This window comes from Amia ocellicauda, chromosome 14, assembly GCF_036373705.1.
Source record: "Amia ocellicauda isolate fAmiCal2 chromosome 14, fAmiCal2.hap1, whole genome shotgun sequence".
NCBI classification, from domain to species: domain Eukaryota; kingdom Metazoa; phylum Chordata; class Actinopteri; order Amiiformes; family Amiidae; genus Amia; species Amia ocellicauda.
This window is the reverse complement of record NC_089863.1, coordinates 3,714,887-3,734,525: the sequence shown is the minus strand read 5'-3', so window position 1 is coordinate 3,734,525 and position 19,639 is coordinate 3,714,887. Positions and strand designations below refer to the sequence as shown.

Below are 19,639 nucleotides of genomic sequence, written 5' to 3'. Positions count from 1 at the left end.
GCATGTGTGTCTTGTTGCGGTGAGGCGGCGCTGTGGCTGTTGATGCCGAGGGACAGATGGGCTGTTCTGCAGAGCGCCGAGCCTCCCTCCGCTCTGTACACCTGGCAGCTCCGACAGGAGCCTGACCCCTCGTCTGGTTATTTATGTGTGTGTGTGTTTCGCAGTTGTTTTTCTCCTTTAGTTTTGAATCACAAGTGAGCCACACACCTCCTCCACACACACACACACACATGTTCCACGTGCTCCGGGTCCCAGCGCTGCAGACGGGCAGCCGGGAAGGAAGCAATCGGGGTTCCATTGCTTCCTGCAGGAAGGGGCGGAGCTGTGGCGGCAAGACCAGGAAGTGGCTGTGTGTCCAAACGTCACTCCACTCTGCACGCGCCCTCAATGTCCGCACACACACACACAAATACACACTACCAGACCCAAACACACACATACACCCACGCATTCCAAACACACACACACACACAAACAGAAACACACACGCACCCAAATACACACACACAAGCAACCCCTCCCTCAGGAAAGTAGAAACATACGAAATAACACTATTTGATAAAAGATGAAGAGGGAGAGGAATAGAGAGAGAGAGAGAAATAAATCAAAACTTCCAAGTAAGAATGAGAGCATAGCTGAAGCCTGAGGAGGGAGGGAGGAATAATAGGCCTCTGTACAGCTGGTTCCTAGAGAGCAGCTTGAAAACCACAGTCGTTCATTCAGAAGCGAGGGAGAGGGTCAGGGGGAGGGAGGGAAAGCAGGAGGAGGAGAGCGCTGGGGAGAGAGAGAGAGGTGGGGAGTTAGAAGGAGAGATCGGCCTCATCTTCCTCATCACCAGTGTCATTCTCTCCTTCAGAGTTCAGTGTCTGTCATTTCTCTTCCACATGTTATTGTACGTCTCCTGCCGCCCCCTTGTGGCCAACATCGGCATCGCAACACGTTGGGCGATTTTTATTTATGTATGTATTTATTTATTTTAAAGAAAGCTTGAAAATGACATCTCATATCTCGGAGAGAGAAAAAGAGGGAAAGAAAGAAGGGATAGGGCAAGAGAGGGAGAGAGAATGAGATACCAAAACAATGACCAAAGAAGTGAGAGAGAGAGAGGAGTGAGGGTGAAGTCGTAAAAGACAGTCTGTCTAAATTGAGGATGTAGGACACATTGTGGAAATAAACAGACAATCTGTACAATCACTGATAATAATAATAATCACACACTGACACACACACACACACACTGAACACACACACACACACACACTGAACACACACACACTGACACACACACACACTGAACACACACACACTGAACACACACACACACACACACACACACTGACACACACACACACACTTATACACACAGCAGGAAGTGCCCTCTCCCACAATGAATCAGAGTGGCAGGCGTGCCCACTGCGCCGCCCCCCCCACACCGTCTGCGTTTGATCTCCGCCTGTGGAAGAAGCCAAGACCACCATAACCCACATTAATTGTCCTGATTCAGCAGCTAACAGCCCCCCAGCCGCCCCCTCACTCACACACACACCTCCTCCAACTTCTCTCCCTCCTTCTGTCCTTTGTCAGTGGGGATCACTGGAGTCTTTTAAACACGTTTTTTAAAAATCCCTTCGAACTAAGCAAGCAAGTAATGAGGGGAGAGAGATGGAGACAGAGAGAGAGTGAAAGAGAGAGAAGGAGAGACAGAGAGAGAGAGAGAGATACACAGAGAGAGACTTTTTGACTTTTTACACTCCTTTAATTAACAAATTCCATGTACAAAATACAAACCCAAATCTATATACACAACAATAACAACTACAAAACAGCAGTTGTTGTGCTGGCCCTGGGATCAGCCTAAACCTCCCCAGCACCCTTTTCCTCTCTTTTTCTTATTTTTTCTGGCTTTTTTCCCTTTCCCTTTTTGTTTTGATAAAGAATAAAAGCAGCTCAGTCTATCCATTCACCTCACACAGGTCACTGTCTACACACCACAACACTTCAAACTTCTCCAGACTGTTCTTCAAACAGAGAGAGAGAGAGAGAGCGAGAGAGAGAGAGAGAGGGGGGGGAGGCAGAGGGAGGCAGAGACTCAGACAGGGTGGGTAACCACTACATGTTGTGCCAGCGGTCCGGCGGCCGGCGGGGCCCTTGTGGGGAGCGCTGACCACACCGCTGCTGGGAAACCTCGTGTTCTCTCTTTTTCTTCCTTTCTTTCTTTGTCTTCTCTCCCCCCTTGTTGGCATGGCTACCATGGCCAAGTGGAGCCGGCCGTCAGGGGAGATTTACACCCGCGTCCCCGGGGGATCCAGTGTTATTTACACTAGAGAATTAACCCTCACCGACTGGACTGGACTGGACTGGACTGGACTGCTGCAGAGACACTGACTGGATTGGACTGGACTGGACTGGACTGTTGCAGAGTCACCGACTGGACTGGACTGGACTGGACTGCAGAGTCACTGACTGGACTGGACTGGACTGGACTGGACTGTTTCAGAGTCACTGACTGGACTGGACTGTTTCAGAGTCACTGACTGGACTGGACTGGACTGGACTGGACTGGACTGTTTCAGAGTCACTGACTGGACTGGACTGGACTGGACTGGACTGCTGCAGAGACACTGACTGGACCGGACTGGACTGGTCTGGACTGCTGCAGAGACACTGACTGGACTAGACTGGACTGGACTGGACTGGACTGGACTGCAGAGTCACTGACTGGACTGGACTGGATTGAACTGGACTGGACTGGACTGTTGCAGAGTCACCGACTGGACTGGACTGGACTGGACTGGACTGTTTCAGAGTCACTGACTGGACTGGACTGGACTGGACTGGACTGGACTGTTTCAGAGTCACTGACTGGACTGGACTGGACTGGACTGGACTGGACTGGACTGGACTGCTGCAGAGACACTGACTGGACCGGACTGGACTGGTCTGGACTGCTGCAGAGACACTGACTGGACTAGACTGGACTGGACTGGACTGGACTGGACTGCAGAGTCACTGACTGGACTGGACTGGACTGGACTGGACTGGACTGGACTGTTGCAGAGTCACTGACTGGACTGGACTGGACTGGACTGGACTGCTGCAGAGTCACCGAATGGACTGGACTGGACTGGACTGCAGAATCACTGACTGGACTGGACTGGACTGGACTGGACTGGACTGTTGCAGAGTCACTGACTGGACTGGACTGGACTGGACTGGACTGTTGCAGAATCACTGACTGGACTGGACTGGACTGGACTGGACTGGACTGGACTGCTGCAGAGACACTGACTGGACTAGATTGGACTGGACTGGACTGCTGCAGAGACACTGACCGGACTGGACTGGACTGGACGGGACTGGACTGCTGCAGAGACACTGACTGGACTGGACTGGACTGTTGCAGAGTCACTGACTGGACTGGACTGGACTGGACTGGACTGCTGCAGAGTCACTGACTGGACTGCTGCAGAGATACTGACTGGACTGGACTAGACTGGACTGGACTGGACTGCTGCAGAGTCCCCGACTGGACTGGACAGGACTACTGCAGAGACACTGACTGGACTGGACTGGACTGGACTGGACTGGACAGGACTACTGCAGAGTCACCGACTAGACTGGACTGGACTGCAGAGTCACTGACTGGACTGGACTGGACTGGACTGGACTGCAGAGTCACTGACTGCACTGGACTGGACTGGACTGGACTGGACTGCTGCAGAGTCACTGACTGGACTGGACTGGACTGCTGTAGAGTCACTGACTGGATTGGACTGGACTGCAGCAGAGTCACTGACTGGACAGGACTGGACTGGACTGGACTGCTGCAGAGTCACTGACTGGACTGGACTGGACTGGACTGCTGCAGAGTCACTGACTGGACTGGACTGGACTGCAGAGTCACTGATTGGACTGGAGTGGATTGGACTGCAGAGCCACTGACTGGACTGGACTGGACTGGACTGAACTGCTGCAGAGTCACTGACTGGACTGGACTGCTGCAGAGTCACTGACTGGACTGGACTGGACTGGACTGCTGCAGAGTCACCGACTGGACTGGACTGGACTGGACTACAGAGTCACTGACTGGACTGGACTGGACTGGACTGGACTGGACTGGACTGCTGCAGAGACACTGACTGGACTGGACTGGACTGGACTGGACTGTTTCAGAGTCACTGACTGGACTGGACTAGACTGGACTGGACTGGACTGGACTGGACTGGACTGCAGAGTCACTGACTGGACTGGACTGGACTGGACTGCTGCAGAGACACTGACTGGACTGGACTGGACTGGACTGGACTGCTGCAGAGTCACCGAATGGACTGGACTGGACTGGACTGCAGAATCACTGACTGGACTGGACTGGACTGGACTGGACTGCTGCAGAGACACTGACTGGATTGGACTGGACTGGACTGGACTGTTGCAGAGTCACTGACTGAACTGGACTGGACTGGACTGGACTGGACTGGACTGTTGCAGAGTCACTGACTGGACTGGACTGGACTGGACTGGACTGGACTGCTGCAGAGACACTGACTGGACTAGATTGGACTGGACTGGACTGGACTGCTGCAGAGTCACTGACTGGACTGGACTGGACTGGACTGGACTGGACTGCTGCAGAGACACTGACTGGACTAGATTGGACTGCTGCAGGGTCACTGACTGGACTGGACTGGACTGGACTGGACTGCAGAGTCACTGACTGGACTGCTGCAGAGATACTGACTGGACTGGACTAGACTGGACTGGACTGGACTGCTGCAGAGTCCCCGACTGGACTGGACTGGACTGGACTGGACAGGACTACTGCAGAGACACTGACTGGACTTGACTGGACTGGACTGGACTGGACTGCAGAGTCACTGACTGGACTGCTGCAGAGATACTGACTGGACTGGACTAGACTGGACTGGACTGGACTGGACTGCTGCAGAATCCCCGACTGGACTGGACTGGACTGGACTGGACAGGACTACTGCAGAGACACTGACTGGACTGGACTGGACTGGACTGGACTGGACTGGACTGGACTACTGCAGAGACACTGACTGGACTGCACTGGACTGGACTGCACTATTATAAAGTCCCTGACTGTACCGCTGCACTACTCTTTCTGGGAGGGGGACACAATGAGTCACAGACTGCCCCCCGGTCATTGGTCCTCTTCCATATCCACCGGACCACCCAGCGTCCCTGTAAAGTAATAACGATCACAGATAAACACATGTGGGACTTGACGGGCTGTGTGTAAACGCTGTGTAAACGCTATCTCCTTAATCACACGCAGATCCCAGTAGTAAAAAAGTATAATAAAACAAATCCTACGGCTTGGCCCCCTGCACATACAAACTCTGGACATGTTCTCACTGATAACCGTTCTGTGGAAGTCCTTTCAGGACCGCATAGATAATGTGTGAAACAACACACTTACTGTTTACTAATTCGTGAAGGAAACAACAAAACACACTGACACACTGACACACACACACACACACCCACACACACTCACACACCCACACACACTCACACACACTGACATGACACACTGACACACACGCACACACACACACCCACACACACTGACACACACACACACACACCCACACACACTCACACACACTCACACACACTCACACACACACACACACTCGGGTAATGACGGCTTCTACACAGTGGGAAAGCCCCTTTACAGAAGATGTGACCGATGACATCTTCGACGCCAGGTGTCGCTGTTACTCCACGGTCTATACATCGTGGAAATGATGGTGCAATTGCCCTGATTGTTTAATTGACATAGCCACGACAACAAAAACAACAACAATCATTTAAGAGATACATTGTATAAGAAGGTCTTTGTTCATAAAGATCTTTGTTTTAATTGATAAAGGGGCTCTGTTGTGTTCAGACGGGTCTCACAGCAGGGACGCTCTTGTGCAGACCGTCGTCCCGACTGCGCAGGCGCGGCCCCGGCGCTGTTCTTCAGCACTGGCTACGACAGCAGGGACTGGGTTGAGTGTCACTGTGTGAGTGAGTGTGATTGTGTGAGAGAGTGTGTGTGTGTGTGTGTGATTGTGTGAGAGAGTGTCTCTGAGTGATTGTGTGAGTGTGTGAGTGTGTGTGTGTGTGTGTGTGTCTGTGTGACTGTGTGGGAGTGAGAGTGTGTCTGTGTGTGATTATGAGTGTGGGAGAGAGGGCTCACAAACTATCATGGGAGAGTGACCACAAGTAACGAAGCTGACAATCAGGGGTACAGTTTCGTAAAGGACGTTTATTGTTTCTTATTTAAATGAATGGCACAGGTGGTGAATTATGAGTTTCCTTTAAACAAAGTAATAAATATACCATCAATAAATAATTTTCGCTTTTGCAGTCAATAGGGAAAATAAATAACCCAGTCTTTGAGGAACCAAGACTCGTAAGTGTCTGATACACAGCACAGACATTCACCCACCCCGGGTCTGGCACAACCAAGAACTGTAACCATTAACCCTCTCTAGCTCAACCACTAGCAGATAGACCACCAGGGCACAATTCACAAGCTAAAGGTGAACTATCCGTGCCATAACACTCCTTCAGATATTTATATACAGGTCCACTCTCATCCATCCGCCACTCGTTAATCCGCCAAATTCACAATTTCCACAAAAAATCGCCAAGAACGAACTCATTCCGATTATAAAATGACTCGTTAGTCCACAAATTCACAAACCGCCATTCACCAAACAGGTTTGAATCTCAGAACATGTATTTAGTACTCGTTAGTCCTCCAAACGACAAGTCGGGTAAATTACTTTGGATAGATCAAATCATAACTTTTATTTCGTAGGCTAATTCAAATTCACTCACACACAATTACATCTCTCTGTAATCAGACAATAGCAGCAATATAACATGACGCTGTGTTGTCAATACTTGGGTGAATGGAGAGGTTAAATGCAGTCACCCAGAAGGGTTTTAACAGAGAAATCATAACCTGAGACAACTCCAAACTAAAGTGTTTACTATCAAGCAAACGGGAACACGTAGAATCACACTCACACATACTTAAACGTACAAAAACCACTCCCAAACTGCCAGCATCCAGCTTTACTTTTCTCCCACCGCAGTATCTCAGTACATATATCTGTCTGCCGGCACGCAACACAGCATTCTCCCTTCCTACTTCTCTCTCCTGTGCCTTTATCTCCCCTTTGAAACAAATTACATGCATGCATGAGGCGTGTAATCTCATGAATCTGCCACATTAGTTAATCTGCCAGATTTTCGGAAAACAAAGTGTGGCGGATAAACAAGAGTGGACCTGTATTAACTCATCCGGGATGAATGGTCTTATGGTCTTGTATCCCAGATAATTATCAAAGTGATTTCCATACATTCAGCCTGCATGCATACACACATGCAAGCTAATAACACACCCGTCCTCAGGGCTGCGCAGCCATGGTGGAGGTGCACAACATGATCTCCAGTAGCCTGTATTCAAAATTCACCATTCAGCATTATGCAATTTAAAAGAAATACCTTTCAATACCTTTAAATATGACAAGGACGAAATAATTAAATAGTCATCTCACCTAACTCCGTTATTAAAACACAGATATTATTCTGCGTAAAACGGGCACATATTGCAGAGACCTCCTGTCTCAACACGCTGCACACCACCTGTCCATCAGAGATGGTTCCTGCTCTGTGGGACACCAGCAGGGAGCTTCACTGGGGACAAACAAAGGACAGGAACAGGTCAACTTCATTCCGGATGACGACAGGCTGGGGGTGGATCTGGTCCGGGGTGTAGTGGCAGGAGGTCATCTGCCAGACGTCGATGAAGGCCACAGGGAGGCCCTGGAACATCCTCCTGAGCACGGTGTCCAGCTGCAGGGACAGCCAGTCGCTGCCGTAGACGTCCTTGTAGCCGGTGTTGGCCGACTTGATGACCACGAGGGTCTGGGGGCTCCGGCGCAGCAGCGAGCGCACCGCCTCTCGGATAATTGCGACCCGGCGGACAAACGTGGCCAGTGGGAAGGTTGTGAAGTGCGCCCAGAGGTTGAAACCCACCACGGTGTAGGCATCTCCCGCCAGCCCATCGATCTCGTTGGCGATGTAGTGCAGCCGCGCCCTCGGGACCTTGAGCGTGCGGATGGGCAGGCCGTGAGCTCGCCAGCGTAGGATCACATTGTTACCGGTGTCCACTGCCAGGAGAGGCCCCGACTGGCCTGAGGTGTGAAGGTTCATGAGCTCCAGAGCTGGAGGGAGGGAGGATTTTACAGTCTTTCTGAGAAGAAGAGTCTATGTAGCTGAGAAAGAGAGAGGAAGAGAGAGCGAGACATAGGAAAAAGGTCTTGCAAACTGGACAGAGAGGGAGAGGGACGGGGTGAGACGAAGAGGAGAGAGAAGGATGGAATGAAATTAAATGAGAGAGAGGAGTCACAGGGAGGGTAAGAGTGGCGTATCGGGTGTGTTGATGTCTCGGGCTCTTACTGGGCACAGTCGTCTGCAGGTATTCAAACCACTGGCGCAACGTGGAGTCGCCCATCATGTACAGCTGCTTGTCCTTCAGGCAGCCGACTATCTGCTCTGCGCTGGAGAAACTGCGAGCGGAGCAGACCAGCGAGGTCCAGCGGTCCTGGAAATAGAACCCGGCCGGAACCGGAGTGTCCAAACCGGGAGCGCACTTCTGCTCCTGTCCTGGGGAGAAACACAGACAGTCTCAGACACAGAGAGACGGAGGCGGGTAAGAGCCAGAGCACAGGAGCAAAAACACACACACACACTCATACAGGTAAAGCCATACTTACTGCTTTCTGTGTCCAAGGGCAGGATGTGAATTTTGGGGTCAGTTCCTGGTATCCCAACATCAACATTAGTTAACTTCCTGTTGGAAGAATAAGTCCAAAGTTCGGTCATAAAAACCTTCAGAACTGAGTACAATCATGGTAATGTGCTGCTGAATTTCTCTGGGCTTCGCTTCACTTTAAAACTTCTCTTAAAATGTCATTAAGTTGTGAACTACACAGCTACACACATTATGTGAGATTTGACCTTGAGGAGATTTGACTCCTCAGGTCTCACACTGGGCATCTCCACAGAGACTCACGTGTCCAGAAGGCTCTTGTCCAGGTCGGTCAGTTTTGCCTGGTAGGTCCCAGCGCTGTGGTAGACGAGGGCGTGGCAGGGCAGGGCAGCTGGTTTCTGGCAGAACCACATCTCCCCGGTCGCAGGATCCTTGTACTCACAGCAGCAGCGTGAGCCGCTCCTCTGGGCGTTGCAGACTACAGTCTCCGATCTGCCCCCCTCCTCAAAATACCCCCGGAAGGACACCTTGTTGGGGTCGGCCTCCCTGTGCCGGAGCAGCACCTGCACAGCTTCACTGGAGTGGATCAGCCGCAGGGAGATCCAGGCCTGACCGGGCCACAGGAGGGAGAAGTGGACTGTGTAGGTCCCGTTGCGGTGATCCTGCACCGAGCCATAAGTGCTGGCTTTGAGCTCCGGGGAGTGCAGCCGAGCCTGGAAGAAGTCCCCTCCGTAGATTTTGGGATTCCCAGAGAAATCCCTGGCGACCAGAGTGATGTTCAGAGTGTCCCCCACTGTGTAATTGTCCCTCAGGTTCTCCACATAGTAGAAGCAGTGTCTGGGGTCTGTGGTGTTGTCCAGGGAGGTGACAGGCCTGTCTGGAGACGGCCAGCGAAGAGCCTCCCTGAGAGCCTGCCACTCCTCTGGGCTGAGGTGGGTGTCGTTCACTGGGGTAGGGTGTGGGGTCAGGGTCTGGGTTGGACAGCTGTGGTTTGTGCCGGAGTGGATCTGGTCCCACTGATGTTGGGAGAGGGGGCTGGGCAGCTTTATACTCTGAGGCTGAGTCACTGCCTCCCAACTGTACAAATATACCTTGATGGGATACAGGAGAAACAGACACTTGTGGGAAAGATACTGTGCACCCCTGTGGACACTTGTGGGAAAGATACTGAGCCCCTATGGACACTTGTGGGAAAGATATTGCGCACCTGTGGACACTTGTGGGAAAGATACTGCACACCCCTGTGGATACTTGTGGGAAGGATACTGAGCACCCCTGTGGACACTTGTGGGAAAGATACTGAGCCCCTGTGGACATTTCTGGGAAAGATACTGTGCCCCTGTGGACACTTGTGAGAAAGATACTGAGCACCCCTGTGGACATTTGTGGGAAAGATACTGCACACCTGTGGACACTTGTGGGAAAGATATTGCGCACCTGTGGACACTTGTGGGAAAGATACTGCACACCCCTGTGGATACTTGTGGGAAGGATACTGAGCACCCCTGTGGACATTTGTGGGAAAGATACTGCACACCTGTGGACACTTGTGGGAAGGATACTGAGCACCCCTGTGGACATTTGTGGGAAAGATACTGCACACCTGTGGACACTTGTGGGAAAGATACTGCGCACCCCTGTGGATACTTGTGGGAAAGATACTGCGCACCCCTGTGGACACTTGTGGGAAAGATTCTGCACCCCTGTGGACATTTCTGGGAAAGATACTGTGCCCCTGTGGACACTTGTGAGAAAGATACTGAGCACCCCTGTGGACATTTGTGGGAAAGATACTGCACACCTGTGGACACTTGTGGGAAAGATATTGCGCACCTGTGGACACTTGTGGGAAAGATACTGCGCACCCCTGTGGATACTTGTGGGAAAGATACTGCACACCCCTGTGGATACTTGTGGGAAGGATACTGAGCACCCCTGTGGACATTTGTGGGAAAGATACTGCACACCTGTGGACACTTGTGGGAAGGATACTGAGCACCCCTGTGGACATTTGTGGGAAAGATACTGCACACCTGTGGACACTTGTGGGAAGGATACTGAGCACCCCTGTGGACATTTGTGGGAAAGATACTGCACACCTGTGGACACTTGTGGGAAAGATACTGCGCACCCCTGTGGATACTTGTGGGAAAGATACTGCGCTCCCCTGTGGACACTTGTGGGAAAGATACTGCGCACCCCTGTGGATACTTGTGGGAAAGATACTGCGCACCTGTGGACACTTGTGGGAAAGATACTGAGCACCCCTGTGGATACTTGTGGGAAGGATACTGAGCACCCCTGTGGACATTTCTGGGAAAGATACTGAGCACCCCTGTGGACATTTCTGGGAAAGATACTGAGCACCCCTGTGGACATTTCTGGGAAAGATACTGTGCCCCTGTGGACACTTGTGAGAAAGATACTGAGCACCCCTGTGGACATTTGTGGGAAAGATACTGCACACCTGTGGACACTTGTGGGAAAGATACTGCGCACCTGTGGACACTTGTGGGAAAGATACTGCGCACCCCTGTGGATACTTGTGGGAAAGATACTGCGCACCCCTGTGGACAGTTGTGGGAAAGATACTGCTTACCCCTGTGGACAGTTGTGGGAAATATACTGCATTGATTTGAAACTGGTCATAATAGTGTGGACTTTGTGGTATGGGACCAGCAGCGGAAACTGGAAACTGGCTCCAATCCTGAATCATAACCATGCCCATTATTTTATGATTACGATTTATTTCTTGGCAGACGCCCTTGCCCAGGGCGACTTACAAAACATAAGAGCAATACAAAGTGCAAAAATACAGTGCAGTTCAAAGCATAATGCAATTTACAAATTCCAGTTTACACGCTTGTATAGGAAATACGCAGTCAACAATACATGTCCTACATCCTGGATAGTAAAAGCTAGTATGTGCAGGTATCATTAAGATTTCAGGGAAAGGAGGCATAGGGGAAATCAAAATTAACAATACGAGTACTGGTAATGCAAGAAAGAGGTATATCAAAGCATTACGTTGAATCAGTACAGTTTTACAGGATAATAAACTATTAGATTATAAGTAGAGGCAATATAAGAGAATAGACAGTAAACAGCCCTCTTGGGTCCATTGCAACCAGCGCTGCGGTGTCACACACTTCACGGCCGGACGGCGCCTGCTGTCTGTGCGGGTTGAACGTTGTTTGGATGGCTGTTCGATACGGTTACCATCGGAAAGTATGAACTATAAACAGATAACTGCTGTGTTATTGATGTACACACACTAAAAACTGCGACCCCCATATGGCCGCATGCCAGCGAGAAAGCAAGAGGAAAGAAGAGGTAAACCAGCATTTCGACGAGGATCATTTTCACTTGCGCTTTGGTTTATTTTGTTTCGTTTTGTGCTTTCGATGTGCTTCTGCGCTGGTAGCCTATCTGTGTATCTGTCCTACTACAGCTCATGTAATAAAGTGCTCGTTGAAGCCCAGAATAAACGTAGCTCCTGATTCCAGTTGCTCGAAATAATTGGCACCCACACATTTGCACTTAATTTAATTTTTCATGATTTCATTATAAATCACTGTATTTTCGTTTTGGTGATGTGTCTTAGTTTTACTTATGTTTAATTTAAAATATGTCACTAATTATGTTTCCCTATTCACCTATTGCTTACCTTTTCTTTGCGAGCACCAAGTAGCGACACCTGCCCTCCACTCACATTGTCAATCAACTACCGAAATTAAAACGCCTGAGATTAATTAAGAGGATCGTTGTTGTTTGTTTGGGTTAATGCTGTTATGTGCATAGTGCATCACTTACATGTGTATGTATTACTACATCTATTTATTCAACATGCACAGTGGTAAATGTGCAATAAATACTTGTGTGTCTTTTAGTTTTTCCTAAATATTCTCTCTGTCATAAAGATGCGCACCACTCAGATGTTTTGCAGCGAGGTGGGGGGCCCTACAATCACATCTGGCCTATGACTCGGAAAAGGCTACGGTAGAGATTACAGGAGCTGTACAGACAAGGTGTATATTCAAGTCTTTTTGGCGGAATTGAAGTTTTCCGACTGTTTTCAGTGCTCTGACCTAAAATCAGAAACTTTCGGAAAGCATAACAAAAGTCGGAGGTAGTGGGAGCGGAAAATGTATCACACAGCGCACCTCTAACTGTGTACAGTACTAATGCAATTACTGAAATCAGTCACACTAAGAAATACTACCAAATAAACCACAATGCATTCATAATACTGTGAATATATAGTTTCACAGACATATTGTTGCATTTGTTTCTGGTTTGTGCGAAATCGTTAAGAATAATATAAAACCAGTCTGCACCAGCAAGGTGAACTGGTTCAGTCTTGACTCTTGGGTGGCAGTGTTGGGGGATGGGTAATGTATTGATGCTTCAGTGCCAAATCAACACACATGGATAAGAAAAGGTCTAAGCCATCAGGTGCCCAGTTTAGGAAAAAGAGGAAAGAAGAAGAGGAGAAACGCGCAAAAGGTAAAGGTATGCAGCTGTCATCTCTTTATGAGTATATTATTATGCATGCACTGAAATAGGCTAGTATAACACTTATGTTTGTTAGCCTGCGTTGCTTGCTATGCTATTACACATAGGGCGACAATATTCCGTTTTGTGAACAACTAGCTTACACAACACTTGATATAATCATGATGATGTGCGTAGTCTGCAGCTAAACGATTACAACCTAACTAGCACATTATTGATTTGGCTAACTTTCATAAAGGTTTTGTGTGATGCAATTGCTGGGCAGATTTCTTATGATGATGTAATTGATGACTTTGCATCAAGGGAGGCAAGAAAGGTCAGGGTTTAGATGGCAGTTGTGCAATTTAGTTTGTGTGTTTCTCGTTTGAAGTGCAATAGTGTAATGATCAGCTTCTCTTCTTTATAAGTGTGTTATTCTATTTGTGTGATATAGGTTTTGTGCAATTTAGTTTTGTGTTTTTTGTTAGCAATAGGGTAATAGTGTAATAATTGGTTTCTCGTTTTTATTTGTTTTTATATACTACAATGTCTTTCTTTTGTCTGTGACTTCTTTTTGATATGAGTCTTATTTTTGTATATATTGTATATATTTATATAGTTTTAAATGTTATGATTATTTATTTGTGTTGTTCCAAATGTCTGAATAAAATGTACAGTTAGTTAGGAACATTTATTATGAAGTAATTTATAATGTATCGATGTGGATAATGAGTTAATGAGGAAGAGCTATGTTCTGGGGTGGATTCATTTAGAAGTAGGGCTCTGCCCATATGAACGAGCCGCGCCTGTGTGGGACACTGGCTTTGCAATGACAGGAATCAGTATCTGCTGAAGACATACTTACACTCACAAGCACCACAGATATTACAGAGGAAGTGAGAGCTGCCTTCCTCATTCCTGGGAGTCTGTTATAAAATAAAGAAACAATGTTTGAGACTGGGGCAGAAGAAGTGCAGGTACCTGGATAGGGGCGTCTCCTAATAAATAAATACAATTAATAATACACTCTTAGAACAAATGTGTAAACGTCTTTAACACATTACTGAGTGTGATTTAAGATAGCACATTTTGTGTTGAACTTAACACAGGTTGTGTGTAGGAATATTAGCACAAATAAGGTATTCATTCATGAACACTGTAATGTGTTCGTTTTACTCAACATGTTGCCCTAGTAAACAAAATATAAATTTTAACAAAGCAAATGTTAGTTGTTCAATGTAAACAGAAAGCTTAATATACATTTAATATAAATTAGTACTATTGCAAACATGTAGCACTAAGTAATTTGAGTACACAACAAAATCACAAACAATTTGTTTATGTAAGATATAGTACATATACAAGATATAGAACTAATGTTACATTTAACATATTCTGAGGACAACACAATAATGTGTATTTGTAACAGAATACTGGGTATTTTTAACAACACATTAATGTGTTTTTCACACAGAGAATTGCGTTAAAAATACACAGTATTGTGTTATAATTTGATCAATTTTAACATAAAGTTGTGAACAAACTGAGAATGTGTACAATTTAACACATTAGTTCCAAGAGTGTACAGCATATAAATAAATGCATTAATTTAAATTAATTTGAAATATTTATGCTTTTCTGAAAATGAGTTCTATCATGATGAGTAATGGGTAACACATGTGTACGCTATCTTAAACATTGCTGGAATAATACAGTTTTTAAAATAAGTAAACAGCATCTAAGGATCTAAATCTGGAGATTTACAATATGTAAATAACATGACTAAAAAGGTATACAATAGTCAGTTAACACATTGCTACAATACATTATTATTATTATCATGATTTCTATGTACCAAACTATTTATAATCTTTGAAGTTTCATATTGGTTTGTTTTTGACAGCATAAAAGCCTGATCTGCTCAGATCCCAGAAGCTAAGCAGGGCTGGGCCTTGTCAGTATTTTAGATTTTGACACCCAGTATTAACACTGACTCTCAAGATGGTTTAACCTGTAAGAAAATCAAGGTGGTGTTGGTGGAGATATTTGAAGTCTAGTACAACAGGCAGGCTGATGGATAGAGGTCAAAAATAATGTGGAGTAAGCGCAATACAGTGTATCTGTTTATTTATTAAATGAAGGAATCTTTAAACCTCACTGCTGTGGGTCTTTATAAATTACATTTCAGCTGAGGACCAAAATATATTCAACATTACCAGGTTATTGTACTTTAATGTTATTTTACAGTGGGTATAAAACTACTACTAATAATAATAATGATAATAATAACACAGCAAAATCTATAGTGTTAAAATGATAATGTTAAAATGTAGTGTTAAAAATTAGTGGGTGATTAGGTGAAATTAACACTGAGAGTTAAACCATCTTGAGAGTCAGTGCTAATACTGGGTGTCAAAATAAAGTGTGTTTAATAAACACATTTTAAAACCACATCACTAAACTTTCCTACAATGCATTGTGGTAGTATAATAGAATACTTTGTTTTATTGTGTTATTTTTTCTTAATTATTGTGTAAATGTTAATGATTGTAAAGCATTCTTGTTTGAGTGTAAAATGTGTCTTTACCCGTCTATATATGTATTAATATATTTGTGTTGTCCGGTTTTTCTACACTAACTTCGATGTCTTTGAGTCAACACCTACTTTATTTTGTTTTGTTTCTACTTCTCTGCATGTGGTGGTGCTTGTGAGCATGATCAGTTTTCGTGTCTGGGTATTTACTTATTTACTTAAAAGTTAATTATAAAACCAATTAAATTATAATATGTTTTTATATTTATATGTATGTATGTTTATATAAAGGACTGCTAGAAGTGTTGGGAACCCAACAAAGCATGAGTGTTGATTTAAGTGTTGAGTTTTTGAATGGTCGTGCATGTACACTTTAAAAGGGTTGATTTTAACACCTACAGTGTTACATTTACTAATGAGTTTTTGCTGTGTAGTGTTGCTTACTCTGGTACAGAGTACGTTTGACTACGTTTCAGAAAATAATCTCAGCACACACGTTATAACAGGCGTATATACGGGACAGCACCGGGGCCGTGTCAAAGAAAACAACTCAAACGACACAAACTAAGGATTCAAATTCAGAAAGACACTGACCTCTGCTGATCTCGTCGCGACAGAAGAAGTTGTGTCCGCAGTCCAGACTCAGCGCTGGCCGGAGGGTCCCTTGTGGGGCCGGTTGGTTGAAATAAATTTTGCAGAGGATTATGGCTGATAATAATGAACACACTTACACGGTACGCTACACATATTGTGCACAAAACAACACAGAATGTGTCCTAGCACTATTCAATGCTTGTGTGTGTAAAATGTCAATGCAATACTTACTAGAGCAAGCAGAGACCCGTGTCCTCACCTGCGCTGGATCTGTGCCTGTGCCTGTGCCAGGTCATACCCCTGCCAACACACAATGTTGCCAAAATGTAGGCGTTAGCTGTGTACGAAGTCCGTTTGAATGCATGTTATAGTTATAAAACGCCAAATGTCTGTCCAGAATAGCTGTACCAATCAATCAGACATTGCATGTTGGCACATGAAAAAAAACAAAAATTAAAATTACAGAAAGTCAGAGAGAAGTGTAACAAAATTGCCTATTATACTGCGGTGTGCTAGAAAAAAAAAACTGTATTGATATTATTTATAGCAATAATATTAATGTTTTATGGTCATATTTGAATTTAAATACTCTATTTGTGCTATGTAAATGTAAATTTGGATTTGATATTCATGAATAAAACTGCCTGTTAAAGAGCTATCGGTTACAAAGCACTTCGGGGCTTGTAGGCGCTTCTAGTGTTAATGAATGTATCATATCATAGAAACCTGTTACTTTGCTTATTACACAAAGTTGATAATAACTGCGTGCAAACGTTTTTTAGTTTTTTTTTTTACCCAAAACATCTCGGACCGGATGAAACCTGCTGGCGGGCTGTATCTTTCACATCCCTGGTTTAGAGCATTAATTTGACAGCCATACGTTACTGTAATGAATTTAATTTGGTCTCTGTCTCGTTATTTTGGACGCTTTTAGTGTCTGACTAACAAAATAACTAAACAAAAATCGGCTGATCAAAACCCGCATACAGTAACAAGCGTCGTACTGATAAAGCACAGGCTGGTCTGATCTGTAATTTGCGATTAGCGTGTTATTTAGTTCATTATAAAGCCAGATGGGTCGATTTACTCTGAGGTGGTGGGTTCCTCACTCATTCTGTTTTCAGGGATCATTACAGAACCAGTCCATCATGATCCTCCACGGTGTCAACCCAGGGCCCTGAAATGTTCATATTAGAACCTTTAATTCTTAGATCGCATTATCACTGTGTGTTCAGTGCAGCGAGTCCCTACATATTGTTACAGGTTCGTGTTTTAAAGGAAACACAAGAGGTTCGGAAGAAAAGGTGCCTTCTGGCGTTTTATTTAGGCGTTTCAGCAAACACGCAATAATAGAGAAAGAAAAAAGAAATACTCCTGATGCTAAAAACAAAAAACTAAAAACTAAACAAGACAGTGAGTCGTGGCGCTCTGTTGTTAGATATAGGCGTTGCGCCTCCTACTGCAAACGGAACTAATATCTATAAGGAAATACTGTTGTTCTCTCTCTCACACACACACACACACACACACACACACACACACACACACACACTTTTATGTGCTTTATTGGAACGAAAAACAAGTGTCTCCAGTGATTATATATATATATATATATATATATATATATATATATATATATATATATATATACTGAAATTATGATATTAATATTATTGATGTTTTGAATCTAGGTATACCCGTACTGATACATAATAAAATAATTAGTGTATTAATTCGTTCTGTGTATGTATGTATGTATACTAAATAAACTGGTAATGGTGAGATGTAGATAAAAGTTACTTAACTGTAATACATATTTGTTTCGTGTGCTTCCCCCCTGTCTTATGTATTGTTTATTATAGGTCTATTATATCGCCAGTATTTTAACATGTAAAATAACTCACCGAATCGATTCAGATGTCTAGTAGGATCTGCTTGGGCGCATCATGCATTGGTGGCCAATTTTGTTTCCAATGTGTTATTTTTTTCACTCCTGTTTCGTGAAGAAATTAATCAAAAATATGGAATAAAACGGTGTAGATATAAACATATTCACTTTCAAAACGACTCTGGTTAGACACAGACTGCGTAAAGAATGACTACAGCGGGTGAACATGTATAGTAGCACTAACAGACATTTGCTTGTTATTCAAACAAATAAACCATTAAAACCAATAAGTTGACATCTTACCTTCCAGTAACGAAATAGGAATAATTCTTAACCCGATGACCATTGATTGTAAATCCTTTTCCCACCGAAAACAGCCCGAAGTGACTGGAAACAGAGGTGGGGCAAAGACGGTATGTGTGTTTAATGAATGTGAATGATAAGTTATCTTGTGGTGGTGAAAACGAAAGTACAGACATCTGAGATGACATATATTCACTCCATCTCTTAGCTCTGCACAAAAATAAAGCATTCAGACTGAGCCTCTGAATATTGATCCGTTTGTGTTCATGAAAAGTGTATAACAACCACTTGTGATTGACATACAGCAGACGGGCATAATTACTTTACACAACCAGTTAATCATTTAGATTCAGACATATTTAGATTTAGCATCAAGAGCCTATACAGTTTGAAGGTAAACATTTATTTTGCGAGTCAGACCTTTAAAATTGATGTGAAATATAGATTTTTCTAAACCCAGATTTAGGATGGAGTTCAATATGGTCAAAGAGCTTGTTTATGGTTTATTTATATTACAGCTTTAAATATTTATAATTGTGGGGAAAATAAATACCTTATTATTATTTTAATCTAGAAAAACAAGATTGAAGTTAAATCTGTGTGGGGAAAAAAAACATGTGCGTTGTTTAACTTTTGGCTCCCCATATCTGACCTCCACACTCTTAGAGCTAATGTGTCGAATTGAACTCATTGTTTGTTCAAGGACAACAACTCCGGGGTAACTCTGGGTCTTATCAACACAATTATGTGCATTTTTAACATGTGTTTAATCTGTTTTTACCACTGTGGAAGAAAACTTAATTCAGGTTGTGTTTATCAGGCGAATTCTTTATTCATGCAGCTACAATGTGGATATTGTAGAAAGCAGTACTGCACAGAGCCGTGGGACTCTAACTCACGCCATTTAGGATCCTTCTGTTTTGTGACTCTAGTCCAAATCGTGGATCTGGGGCTCTTGCACAGATTGGCTGCTGGGTTCAAGCCCCAGAGCCCATGGCCTTGGCCTCCAACCCACATCTTTAATAAT

At 45.0% G+C, this 19,639-nt stretch overlaps 1 protein-coding gene across 1 annotated transcript; it reads right to left on the bottom strand.

The window, feature by feature from the left end:
• Window positions 1-6,260: 6,260 nt before the first annotated feature.
• LOC136768073 (NXPE family member 3) lies at window positions 6,261-18,962 on the bottom strand. Its single transcript, XM_066722128.1, has 8 exons — window positions 18,613-18,962; window positions 18,326-18,414; window positions 16,422-16,721; window positions 14,160-14,220; window positions 9,104-9,891; window positions 8,805-8,881; window positions 8,438-8,694; window positions 6,261-8,295 (listed from the first exon to the last, which is right to left on the bottom strand). Exons 4-8 carry the CDS (start codon window positions 14,208-14,210, stop codon window positions 7,720-7,722), a joined length of 1,749 nt encoding a protein of 582 aa, XP_066578225.1. The 5' UTR covers window positions 14,211-14,220; window positions 16,422-16,721; window positions 18,326-18,414; window positions 18,613-18,962; the 3' UTR covers window positions 6,261-7,719.
• Between the last annotated feature and the right edge of the window lie 677 nt (window positions 18,963-19,639).

Coding starts and splice junctions, on each gene's coding strand:
- LOC136768073 (XM_066722128.1), bottom strand. CDS start 14,210: ATGAGGAAGGCAGCTCTCACTTCCTCTGTAATATCTGTGGTGCTTGTG. Junction 9,892..14,159: donor TATCTGTGGTGCTTGTGAGT/GTAAGTATGTCT, acceptor TATCCCATCAAG/GTATATTTGTACAGTTGGGA. Junction 8,296..8,437: donor ACGCCACTCTTACCCTCCCT/GTGACTCCTCTC, acceptor TCAGCTACATAG/ACTCTTCTTCTCAGAAAGAC.